At 44.4% G+C, this 12881-nt stretch overlaps 1 protein-coding gene and 1 long non-coding RNA gene across 5 annotated transcripts in view; one reads left to right on the forward strand and one right to left on the reverse strand.

Moving 5' to 3' along the window:
* Positions 1-12881, reverse strand: part of LOC110839574 (uncharacterized) — a 48179-nt gene that overhangs the window by 12770 nt on the left and 22528 nt on the right. The gene's annotated exons all lie outside the window — the stretch shown is intronic.
* LOC110839570 (uncharacterized) overlaps positions 6035-12881 on the forward strand; it is a 37200-nt gene continuing 30353 nt past the window's right edge. For both annotated transcript variants that reach the window (XM_022083912.2, XM_022083913.2), the window contains exons 1-2: positions 6035-6176; positions 9237-9348. In XM_022083912.2, coding sequence (XP_021939604.1) covers positions 9285-9348 — 64 coding nt within the window. In that variant the 5' untranslated portion in view covers positions 6035-6176; positions 9237-9284. The remainder of the gene's footprint in view (positions 6177-9236; positions 9349-12881) is intronic.

A 12881-nucleotide genomic window follows, 5' to 3' on the forward strand; every position in this document is an offset into this window, starting at 1 on the left:
GGAAAGTGTGTGGTAGATTTGGTAAATACGAAATTCCTTGGTTTGCAAATTGACACTGAAATTTGTTAATTCCGTTGTTTCAGCTTACAAATGTCAGGTCTGTCTTCGGCTTCGGGATACATTTACAATCATTTTTACATTTTGTCATTAAAATGATTATCACTCTTTCTCATTTTACTTATTTTCTCACTCCTTCTCCCATTTCTCTTTATATTTCGCGTCACCCAATCTCCTGCCTTTGTTTCCACGTATCCTTCCGTTTTCAATTTCTGTACCAAAGCTCTTGTCCGCGGACAGTTCACTCCAGCCTCCGGTCTCCTCACGTCTCAGCACGTGACTCCATCCTACTTCATTACGCGCTCCTGGCTACACCTCCTGTAGCCTCCCGGGTGCAAACTCCTTCCTTTTCCAAGCCACTTTTAAATTCGCTGTAAAACACCGGTGATCGTCTCCCTTTCGCATTGCCTTCCACTTCTCCATGTCTCCACACACGCCCCATGCCCAGTATTTCTAATTCCAGTTTAATTTATTTACAAAATTATTCAATTTATCTAAATTTTGTACTTTTAATGAATTTCCCAAGATCTCTGCCAACATCAGAGGACCCTCGGCGCCACTTTACTCCTGCTTGAGTTGTTCATACACTGCATGTAGTCGTAACATTGCACTCCTTTACGTGAAAACTTTGGTTATCTTACGTGAAATCATCAAAACAGCTTAAGTTATATTTGTTTTATCTATTATTCTTTATGATTTATTCCACGTCCTAATCTCCGGGTCCACGGAATTAAATAACTGTTGCTTCCTCGTATTCGTTACGTACGTCAATAAATCCCCTGAGACATCTTTTTTTTTATTTTTCCTGTCTTGGCAAATTGCGCTGCACGCGACTGGACAACCTTCGACGTCCCGTCCCTGCTCGAAGCCACTTGCTTGAGCTTCGTCAGATTCTGCCCTTCGTTCTGATGCAATGTCACGAGACATCAAGAGGAACCAGTCTGAGCTTTTAAGTTTCACGTCAAGCAATTTCTCTGCTGCCGTCAAACTTCACCTCCCTTGGGTTCAAACGCAGCCTCCGAGACGTCTAAAGAGACGACGTCCCACGAACACACATTCGGTACCAGCATCTGACACGGCAACTTTCTTCCGAAGAATTAGTTGCTTATTCGCAAGGACGCATGTCTGTCTGTCTGTCTGTCGTGGTATTCCTAAGAGGTAGCCGACCCGCACGGCTTTCCCCACACGGACAAAGCGAACCCGGGAGGAGATTGGTCTCCGAGAATGAGCAGTGAGAAATGTGATTTGAATAAAATTTTCCTTGGATATTATCCATCGTCTAGTAAAATATAAAATATAAAACGTAAAACGATGTTTTGGAGATGGGACTCTATCGATTAGGGATTAGCTCTATCTAGTGGGCCCAACTGTGTAGGAACCTGAAGACGGAGATAGAGTCCCATCTCCGAAACGTCGTTTTACGTTTTATATTTTACTAGACGATGGATAATATCCAAGGAAATTTTTATTCAAATGACTCTTCACCATCGTCAAGAAGTTTTAGAAGTGAGAAATGTGGTTTGAATATTTGCAGAATGTAGCAGACAAAGTACGAGAGTGACTGCAGGATAGACAGACAGACAGCGACATTTCTACCGCGTGTTTCAAAACGAGTGAGAGGAAAGAACAGTTTGTTTAACCGCCTATCAACTACTGAGATACGCTATAAGAAGTTACTAGTTCTTGCGGACGATTAACGGAGTAACTCAACTTCATCCTCCAACTGCGTCTCGAATCCACGAATCCTTCTGCCGTCTGCCACACAAGACCAGTGCCAGAGCGGATACCGTCCGTCAGCTTCGCCGGACTCAGCTCCCTCGTCGCGCGTTGGAATTCCCTTGGCCTCCGGTCAGAACACGCCGCGCTGAAGCAGCTCTCAGCCACTTAACCTGACAACGCCTAAGCCGCTGAGGCCATGGCGCCCAACTGTTGTTATCATCTTACAACCTGATTGATTATCCACTCTTCATGTTCCCACTTAATTTAATTTATTTCCAGACCTGAAAGGCGTTCAATGAATTATTCATGTTTCCTCGATTAATAATTCGCAAAATAAAAACGCACTTCTTTGACATCTGCAAAACTCTCTCGCCTCTTGCAGACGCGCGTGTGGACATCGAATTTCACTACGCCTCAAACTCTGAGCATTGCGCTTATTACAGGGAGACCCTCATCTCTGAACAAAAGTTTAATCAAATCACATCAAATCATTTATTAAACTGAGTTCTATGGACAAAAGACCGCCCCCGTATAACAAGGGTATTTTACTATCCAAGTGTCTAATTTAACGACGTCAAACAACGCTACCTTCCTACGCTTAAAACCATAATCACCCCCCCTTACGTGTATCCTCACATTCGCTTGTAATTCCAGTTCCCATCGGCGAGCGCGCTACAAAGGGCCAGATTTGTTACGCAGCAGCCCTGAGGATGAGAGCAGAGATTTCTCTCGAAACGTTGGCAGAAAATATGGTTTATGCACCATTCAGCCACCTGACGCGGCTTATAACCATCAACTTCAGTCGCCGCGAAAGCGTCACTTTATAAGCCATAAAAATATTTTCCTTGTCCTGGGGTCTCGGGTTCGATTCCCGGCGGTGCCCGAATTTATAACTTGTGTTGGGCAAGGCCGTGGTCTAGGCAACACGGAGTTTTCCTCCGGGGGCTTCCCCGGTTTCTCCGTGGCATCCATTCACACACAGAAGAAGGCAATGGCAAACCACTTCTGGATCATCTGCCAAGAACGTATATGAACAGGTCCCAGTCAGAGAAAAGGATGGAAGGATCCTGTTCATATGGACCTGTCGTCAGACAGAACACTAATAATAATAATAAAAGTTGGGCAAGGCCGTGGTCTAGGCAACACGGAGTTTTCCTCCGGGGGCTTCCCCGGTTTCTCCGTGGCATCCCAACAATTACTCCATTCACACACAGAAGAAGGCAATGGCAAACCACTTCTGGATCATCTGCCAAGAACGTATATGAACAGGTCCCAGTCCGAGAAAAGGATGGAAGGATCCTGTTCATATGGACCTGTCGTCAGACAGAACACTAATAATAATAATAATAAAATAAAAAAATTAGCACAATTCTTTGTCGTGTTACAAGCTCTGTCTGTGTTAATATTACGCCATTTAGTACTGAAAAACGTTACCTAGTCGTAATTGTTCCTTCCTTATGCATACCTAAATTATCAATCCGCTCTGCGGCCTTCGCTTGTCAAAGAGCTTCCCCATTCCCCACAATTCTTTGACGTTGCTTTCTGCTTTCCCAATAGTTTATTCCGCTTACTTCGTCATTCTTTCTTCAGCTCCTTTCAAAGCAACGCTCCATTTCCCTTCATTTCCCGCGCATTCCCTATCGAACGAATGTCTCGTGTCAGCTCCAGCCCCACGCCCGCGGAGCACAGTTTATTTAATACGTCATCAACCTCGTCACTTGACAACTCAAAGAGCTCCCCGCACATGCACAACGCAGAACCGTCTCAATTATAAACGTCACTAACTTTAACTTAAATCCACTGACAACGTTTAAGCAACGCTGATCGGGAAACGTTCCCTTCCATTGCCTCGATTCGTGTATGCGAACTCGTGAAGTTCTCTTATAATTACAAAAACCAGTCTAATTAATCTGGACTTCTGATGCGTCACAGTATAAATAAACTAATTCGATCTTAATTATCTCGCAAGCCGCAATGCTAGCAAACAAATAACGTATTGGGCGTAAAACGTGATCCATTTTTCTCGCTCTGACAGGCAAATTCAATCGAGTGCGCGTAAGCATTTATGGAAAGCGTCCCTTATTCCTGTCCTACTTTAAATTAATCTTAACGGTGTCGATAAGTGTTATTAAAAAAAACCAGCATAAAAGTTCTTGAAAATTTGTTCAGACGTTCTCGAGTTGTTAAATGCGGACAGACAGACCGAAATGGCGAAGCTATTCGGTGCAATGTTTTAAAACTTGACCGCGAACGCGTCTTTGAGAAATTAACTCGAAACTCCCTTTCTGCGCGTGAAATTTCCCGTCCTTCATGAATAATCACTCTTACGTTCATGACGTCATAGCCAGAACTGGCGTCTTGTCGAGCAACCTCTGCGGTTGGCGCAAATCTGCTGTGTGCGTGTGTCTCTAGATAATGACATGCATCGTGTAATTCGCCATTCGTCAGTAAGTCCAACGTACACAAGAGTACAGGCGTACTTCGAAGCTGTCGGAAGTTTCCGTTGGCAACTTCGCCCTGTTACTGGTAGGGGAGCGACCTTTCAGCACTTAGCGGTTAGAACGCTGGCCTTGTAATCCTGGGGTCTCGGGTTCGATTCCCGGTGGTGCCCAGATTTATAACTTGTGTTGGGCAAGGCCGTGGTCTAGGCAACAGGGAGTTTTCCTCCGGGGGCTTCCCCGGTTTCTCCGTGGCATCCCAACAATTACTCCATTCACACACAGAAGAAGGCAATGGCAAACCACTTCTGGATCATCTGCCAAGAACGTATATGAACAGGTCCCAGTCCGAGAAAAGGATGGAAGGATCCTGTTCATATGGACCTATCGTCAGACAGAACACTAAATAAATATAAATACCAGGTCTTGCGCATGAGGAGATCAGGTGGCTTACGATCCAAGGGCCGTCGTCTCCGAGCTGGAATCAAAAGCCGGCAACAAACGACACGAACAGAAACCTCGATCGTACACTCGTTCAGGGGTTTATCGGAAGAATTGCGACTTTCGTAATTCTTAAAGCAAACATCAGGAGAAACTAAAATTCCTCGTAGACACGCAGGATGGCACGAGTCCAGTTTCGTCAAACCAGTTCAAAAAAAAACAACCGAATTCCTACTCACGGACTGACGCTCTGCAGTTCCGTCCAAAGAACATCCCAGCCGAGCGGTCACCAATTCCGCTTTGTGGTCGGAAAGTTCCGGGTTCAACTCTCGGCACGGAGACCCGCAATCCCCATCGAGGTTCTCCTTACGTTTTCCCTAGAATTCGGTCACGGTCGTTTCCTTCCGGGTCCTTTCCAATTCATCTCGTATAAATGACCCGTCTACGCCTAACACCTATATGCGTAACAAACCAACGATGACCCCGTGGAAAGCGCGAATTGTGATGACCTTGACACACGAAACGTGTAGTTCAGTGATAACGGGCATTCGAAATACAGAGAAAACCGCGAGTAAGTTACATCAAAGGCAAGGCAGTCGCCATCTGACGTCTGCCCCCCGCCCATGAAGTCCACCGTTATCTTTCAGTCACACTGTGCAGTTGATATAGCGTTATTAAGTCACACATACGCAGAAAAACAGCAAAATTAATGCAGCTATGTGCACGTGCACTGGCGACACGGATGTGTTCGAAGTCGCGAGACGAGAAAGAATCACTGCTCAGTGCGCCACAGATGGCGTGTCAGCAGATCGTAAGAATTCGCCCTAGAGATTTTAAGAGATGCGATTGAGGTCTGAAACATTTTACAATTGAAGAAGAGGACAGGCGTATTCCACTTTGGAGTACACACACTTCCGACATCACTCCCTCGCGTTCTGAAATAGGGCCTAAATCATTGTCCTCGATAGTAATGCATTTCAAACAGTTGCAAACGTAATCGGTCCTAAAAGAATAATGAACCAAATAAAGTAAGGAAACGTGTTACAAGTGGATCAGTGGATTTCGCAACTCTGTTCTGTGAGAACGTTTCAGCAGAATGCTTGAAGGTTTATTCAGTGTTTACACACTTCGGCCCCGCGAAGTATCCGAATCGCATACTAATGAGATATGAAGACGCCAAATGTTGGGCAAACCTATTTCCTTATTGCTGTCGAAAGACGAAAGTTCTTTGGCAGAATGCTAGAAAATGCCACGTGCAGAGGCAGAACACAAATGACTATGACTTAATGTGCAACAGTACGCGATGTGCCCCCCCGCCCCCCGCCGCCTCCCCGCGGGGCAGAGGCTCCAAAGTTGGAACCGGTCCCATTAGAGGGGCGGCAGATGTCACTGAAGAAGATGAGGTGCGCTGGACCCGGCCCGCTCAGTGCTCGCCCGACGGACGCAGGTGGCAGGCGGCGAACGGACTGACTGGCTGCTGCTACGAGGAAGGCCCGGTTCCCTACGTCTCGAGATATTCACGTAAGTCAAGGGAGCGACTGGGCGACTAATTCTGCCGCCAAATAGGCATCGACAGTTTCCTATCAGCTGCTTCAGATTTCAGGGATCACCGGTACTTTGTTCCATTAATTCAAATAATTTTCTTAAGTAGCAGTGATTTGTTTGTTTAGTGAACTGGAATTTGCAGACTGTCGCTAAGTTAGGTTGCAGTTCTACAAATTATTACATAAAGGGGCCGCATGTCATAACAACGGGTTAAAAACCAGTGTTGACCTTCAAGACCTAGTGGTAACTATACGTACCACTTGCTGTAACATTCAGTAACACTCCATTTTGCATTTACTTGTTTCGTATGATTCTCAGTGTAAACTGCGATAATTTCCTTAAAATGCGTCGACCATTTGATCTTCGTAACGGTTAGGTGTCGTGTTTTCTTTGCGGTACGGACTAAATTCCTTATACGTATTATTCAGATGAGCTTCGGCTTCAAAGTTTTAATAAAAGTACAAACTTCTCTATGTTACGCTGAAGCATGACATTTTAATTAGAAATAACTTACGCAGAACCATTAAGAGTAGACTTGATTAAAAACTTTTACATTTTAGTGTCAGGAATATTGTATTTTTGACGTAACTTGGGCACAGTTCCGAAAGCTGGAAATACGTTCTACTGTCTCTACAAACTGATTTAGCGTATTTTCATCTGTACGCAATTAATTAAGCGCGCTTTTTAATGATTTCATTCGCTGTGACTCTCGACGGCCATGCAGTATGGACGTCGTGTCTGCCAAAGTGCGCGCGCATTTTATGATCACATGTACAAACATGGACTGAACTGCCACGTAAAGAAATCTCTATCAGCGATCGACATATTTTAACTTGGCTTATGGCGTCTGTTTTACATCAGTGTAAAAGTTTAGTACGCTTAAGTGTCAGCCGCGGTGCACAGCACCAAATCTTTGTCAGGTCTCCGATTTCACGACGGTACCTGCGTCTGTGTGTGTCAGTCTGTCCGTTTCAGCTATACCATCTTTCCGCACAGGGCGGTTGCTGTCAGCGTATAGATCTGACGACTGAGTTACGCGGTTACGCAAGACTGTCTTCCATTCGGGAGGTGCACAGTTCGAATCTCGACCCGAATACAGGAAGTAGGTGATTTTCCTCAGTCCCAAAGTGCGACTCACAGTCATCCAACCACTACACGCCACAATATTTAAAATCAATTCGTCAATTCGTAACTTTGGTACACCGGTTCCTACACGGGGCCGAGTTCTTATTGAGGAGCGAACAGTGGCTCAGCTGGTGAAGAAGTTCCCCATCGCGGTCACAAGAGCCCGCCCACCAGGTTATCCATCCACAGACCTCAAGACTAGAGACGCAGGAAGGTCTTCTTCAGAGGCCAGCATCTGGGCTCATGGCACTGTCGGGCTCCGAAAGAACCCCACCGACTTGATTTTCTCGGAGATTTTCGTAGCTTCCCCGTTCCGGAAACAGTTCGAGACAAAACCTTACAAAACTTGGCATGCGATTTTTTTATACCGTTCCTCAAACAGCAAAGTAACCTCAGACGTCCTCAAAGCGTTGTAAAATAATTCCTTAAAGGATTACTGACACCTGCATGCATTAAAATAAACAAACACGTTTTTATGACAGACTGGAAATACGTCGGGCTTCAATCGGGCTGGAATAAAACTCGGTCTGAAATGGCGAACGGGAAACACCTGAGGAAAACTTCGGGCTCGGGCTGAACCGGCACCGGGCCGGATGCAGACCTCACACAAACATTCTCAGATTTTATTTCTGTAAGATCGATCTTGGTACATTATCATGAATGCATACCTCGCAAAGAATATCTTCCCTTCAAGTTCTCAGACAAAATTTTTAATGCATTTCTCGTATCTCGTGCGTGCTACATGAACCGCCCATATCATCAGGAAATTATTTTTAATGCCCGTATTAATTTCATGCTCTAAATTCAAGAGAACGAAGGTACAATGCATGGCGTTCGAATTAATTAACATATTCAGGATGAAACGTGGTTTGGGGGTGTGGAGCTCAGCGATAAACTGAGGGCCTGAAGCCGCGATACGCGTAAACGTGATTTTGTTAAAAACCACTTCCAGTTCGCAGTTCATCGTGCAGGGAAGGTCGGTGCAGTTCACGACAGAGGGCAGAGGCTTGACGTTGTCACAGGACGAACAAAGCCATTTCTTAAATGCGAGGTTGAAGTCCCTGACTTAGAACTAAGTTCAATTGAAATTTAATCTGAGTGAATTGGCTGCCTCCTAGGTACAGGTGCCCTAAACTCGCTGAGTTCTCACACACTTTTGTGGTAAATATTGGTCTCTGATATTAAGAGGTTGTAGTTTTCTTTGTAGATTTCTGTTTAGAACGCGGCAGAGTTAACATGACAAACAGCAAACAGGTATTAAGCTGAAGTGAAATGGTTGAGTCTCGCCCTCTTTAACCAGCGTTCAGGAGGGGGTCAATTCGTCCAGGGGTCTTGGGGAAATGGTAGTTTCGTAAGATTTTACAAATTTCACTTTCAACGAAAAGTTTTTTAAAAAATTAATAAAAACGTACGAGCTTCCCGCGTTTTTCTTAACAACGCGTTTAATTACGGCTATTTCGCCGATGCAGTTAAAGGCAATCGGAACGGAATATCAAGAAGATTCGTCTCCCGTTTTACACGAGTCCTCGTTGCGCTTAACCTGCCGTTTCGGAGTTCTCCTTTTCTGTTCCCGCTGTGAGCATTTTGACGACGTCTTACCGGTAATTCCGACCGAGTCGCGCTTCAGTTACCTGCGTTTCTACGAAATCTCGGGTGGGAACTCGGTCAGACGACACAAGAATACGAAGCGACAACAAAGTTCGAACGCTGTCACTCGCAAACGGTGGCAAATCTGCAAGAGCATTATTTATATCATCATCATCATCATCATCATCATCATCAAGAACTGTAGCTGGGCTTTAAATCACTCAGCGCGGAATCTGAGTGCGCTCCATACCGACCACTGACATTCACGTCTCGCCTTCTGTACAGCCTGAGCTTCGCACATTAACGCCGCACTGTTCGTTGCAGGTGTCCATCTGCGACAGTCCTAAGCGGTTCGTCTCGTGCCTCTGCATTATGGATGTGTTTCGACCAAACATCGTGTTCCTCACGGTGATCGCAAGCTTCGCTGTGTCTGTCGGTAAGTACTGGAGCCTGTCTCCCACTGTTTCAGATCAAATGGGGCCTGTTATCTGTAAGCTGGGTTCGGTTAGTTTATTTTAGGTTAGGTTAGGTTAGGTTAGGTTAGTTTAGTTTAGGTTAGTTTAGGTTAGGTTAGTTTATTTTAGGTTAGGTTAGGTTAGTTTATTTTAGGTTAGGTTAGTTTATTTTAGGTTAGATTAGGTTAGTTTAGGTTAGGTTAGTTTATTTTAGGTTAGGTTAGGTTAGTTTATTTTAGGTTAGGTTAGGTTAGTTTATTTTAGGTTAGGTTAGTTTATTTTAGGTTAGGTTAGTTTAGTTTAGGTTAGGTTTGGTCAGTTTATTTTAGGTTAGGTTAGGTTAGTTTATTTTAGGTTAGGTTAGTTTAGTTTAGGTTAGGTTTGGTCAGTTTATTTTAGGTTAGGTTAGGTTAGTTTATTTTAGGTTAGGTTAGTTTATTTTAGGTTAGGTTAGTTTATTTTAGGTTAGGTTAGGTTAGTTTATTTTAGGTTAGGTTAGGTTAGTTTATTTTAGGTTAGGTTAGTTTAGTTTAGGTTAGGTTTGGTCAGTTTATTTTAGGTTAGGTTAGTTTATTTTAGGTTAGGTTAGTTTAGTTTAGGTTAGGTTTGGTCAGTGAACCGCAGGCGCAGACGACTCTGGTTCTCCAGGACGGACTCAAAGATAGAAGGCTCTTAGGTCACGAGATCCAGAGTGTTCTGTATTCCGGGTCACATTAACCTGCGACCTTGCAACACCATTATGCCCTGTCTCAGGCTTAAACCAACCAAAGCAACTAAATTCTTCTGCACAGGACTGACACCAGGGTCCTTCGACTGTCGTCCCTAATAAAACAAAACAATAAAATACGAACAGATTAACAGCCAGAATCACTGAATTTTCAGGCGCACGCGTCAAAAACGAAGACTTAAGGAACGACATTATCTGACCTGACCCGACGGACATGACAAGTCACGACGGTTTGAGATTTAAAGCCTGACCTTCACGGGTTGCTGAATGAGCAAAAGACGCGCACGAAGAGGTTGTGGATAAGTCGGCAGATGCTAGCTTTGCTGGCGAAAAGTCGGTACAAGGCAGCGGCTTCAATAAATATTTACGTTTCAGACGCATTAAGCTATAATACGTGTAGTAAAGTAGATCCAAATGCCAATAACGATTTCCCAGTGCGATCTCCGTCAACAGAAGGCATTTTCACTCGTCCGCTCCCATTCATCACTGCATTCGCAGTTTGCTTCATGAGCGACAAAGTTAGGGCGGGTACAGAAGAAGGCGATGACAACAGCGACCACACAAAACATTCCGACAGCTTCGCAGCTGTCAGCTGCGTAAAATATTACGAAAGCGCCGAAGCAAATCCCAGGAATAAAAAAATGGCACGGGTTAATACGCCTCACCAAAGAATTTCAGCTCCATTCCGCAAGTCCTGACAGCCCCAAACGCGTCAGACGCGAGTTTCTGCTGACCTTAAACTTTGGTATTTGCGAAATTCGTGTAGCGGCTGATACCAAAACCACTTTTCGTCACAAAGTTCAGACACAACTCTGCAACTCTCATTCATGAACACTTCTATTTCTAGCCTCGAAGAAAAAAGATTTTAACACTGTCTCACGACTCACGAAAATCGACTGCAGTTCACAACCGATACCAAAACTTTCATAACGAATTTAAACCTCAAAATTTTCCCACAGATTCACTGTTTACGGGTGACGCAGTGAATTTCCATGCGAACTTCCTGACTTTATTCGTCCATTTCTCACCTGAATCGGCCCATCAAGCCTTCTTCCTTTCCAGTCTCACTTAAAGCCCCGCCTGTTCTGGTTTGTCGAGGGCGCCTGCGTCCCTTGTTGAGCCACGAAAACCTTTAAGACTACTCAATGCTTCAACCACCTGAAGGGACGCCTCGAGCGACGATTAACCGAGTAGCATCGCCTGCAGTGGCCGCTCGCCAATTGGGCCACCCGAGGCAATTCCCCCCCTCTTACGACATTGACTGAAATACTATCACAGTTTATGTGTGTTGACAAGACGCGCACTCACAGAATCCCTAACACAACACGCAGATGACATGATAAATTATTCGCAGAATACGTTTCTAGTTCAACGCTTTGAACGCCAAAATTGCGACAAAGAAGGAACTTTCAGTTTCAGCCTTATCGTTATGCCACCCTCTTAATGAAAATGTGTCCCACGGAAGAAAAGCTAGCGAGAAGGGGCGCTCTTCAATAGCAGAAGACCCCCATGACGAGGAAGCTGTTCAAACGCCGGGAAGATGATAACATTTCGATATTCGTTAAATAAGCATCGATTAAATGGAAGCGTTCTGCTACTCGTCATGTTCAATTAAGACCCACATTAATATTCTTCATTACAGTGAGATAATAATTTTGCTAAGAATATATTTTAGCATTTTCGCGTTGTTAAAACGACTTCAATGTTATTAACACTGACGCTGAAAGCCCCGATATTTGCATCTGACCACAAAGACGTGTATTAGAATTTGTAGATTTTATTTTATATTTCGTTGTGTGATGCCCCCACCAGAAATATAAGCCACGAGCCGCCACTGATCGTCTGTGCCATTGCTCTCATCCAGCGTTAAACATCAGCTTTCAAATCCCTTTTCTTTGCTCCCGGCCTCATCAGCAAGCTCCTTGCGTCACTGTTGCACGAGACACATTTTTTTTCCGGATTGATGTCTTGCATTTTGCGTTACAAACAATTTCTTACAGATTTTCCATCTGAAACAGGTTTCCTTCCTGTCCCCTACAAATGTTACGAAGACATTCCTCTGGGACTCACGCCCCTTCTTAAAGGTCTCTTCATCTGATTTCAGAACACCGACACAGTTTTTGTACATTTCTTGGGCATCGAATTTTAATGCCTGTCAATGTTGTATTCTTTCAAGACAGTATTTTCACTACGAACGAAACAAAGAGATTCTCCCACTCAGAGAAAAACAAAATTATTAACCTGTTCATCTCTCTTAAAAAAAATCCTATAGTCACAGCCCAATTTACGCTACTTCGATAACGCCACTGACATTCTTGTTTAGACAGCGCTGTTTTTATTCAATTGTAGGCAGCGCAGAAAAACTGACATTTTAAAAAGTTATTTAAGACTAAGCTCAAAGAACAGAACTACTTCTTACACTTTCCGATTAATTACATTTCTCTTTGACAAATAAATATCGCAATTCCACCCATAAACCAACTTAAACATGTACACATCAAACGTCTTCCACAGTCGGCATGAAACTTTACCACAGGCACGCACACTGAATTCTATGATCATCCCACTGACGTCGGCTAAACTCATCAAAACTCAAATTCCGAAACTACGTCGATTTCGCACGGCCACAGGGCTCGACATCTTCTGGGCTAAGCGTTCTCCCAAAATCGCGCCATTGGCGGAGACCTCGCCCATCGCCTGGTTCATTAATTTGTCGATCTGCTTGGAATTATCTACACCACGTGTAGGATCCAATGAACGGCGTCAGCTCCCGGATGGTCCTAAGTT

The sequence above is a fragment of the Zootermopsis nevadensis genome, unplaced genomic scaffold (assembly GCF_977971745.1).
Source record: "Zootermopsis nevadensis isolate Lab colony 2312 unplaced genomic scaffold, Znev_1.0 Znev_ptg000003l, whole genome shotgun sequence".
Lineage (NCBI taxonomy): Eukaryota > Metazoa > Arthropoda > Insecta > Blattodea > Termopsidae > Zootermopsis > Zootermopsis nevadensis.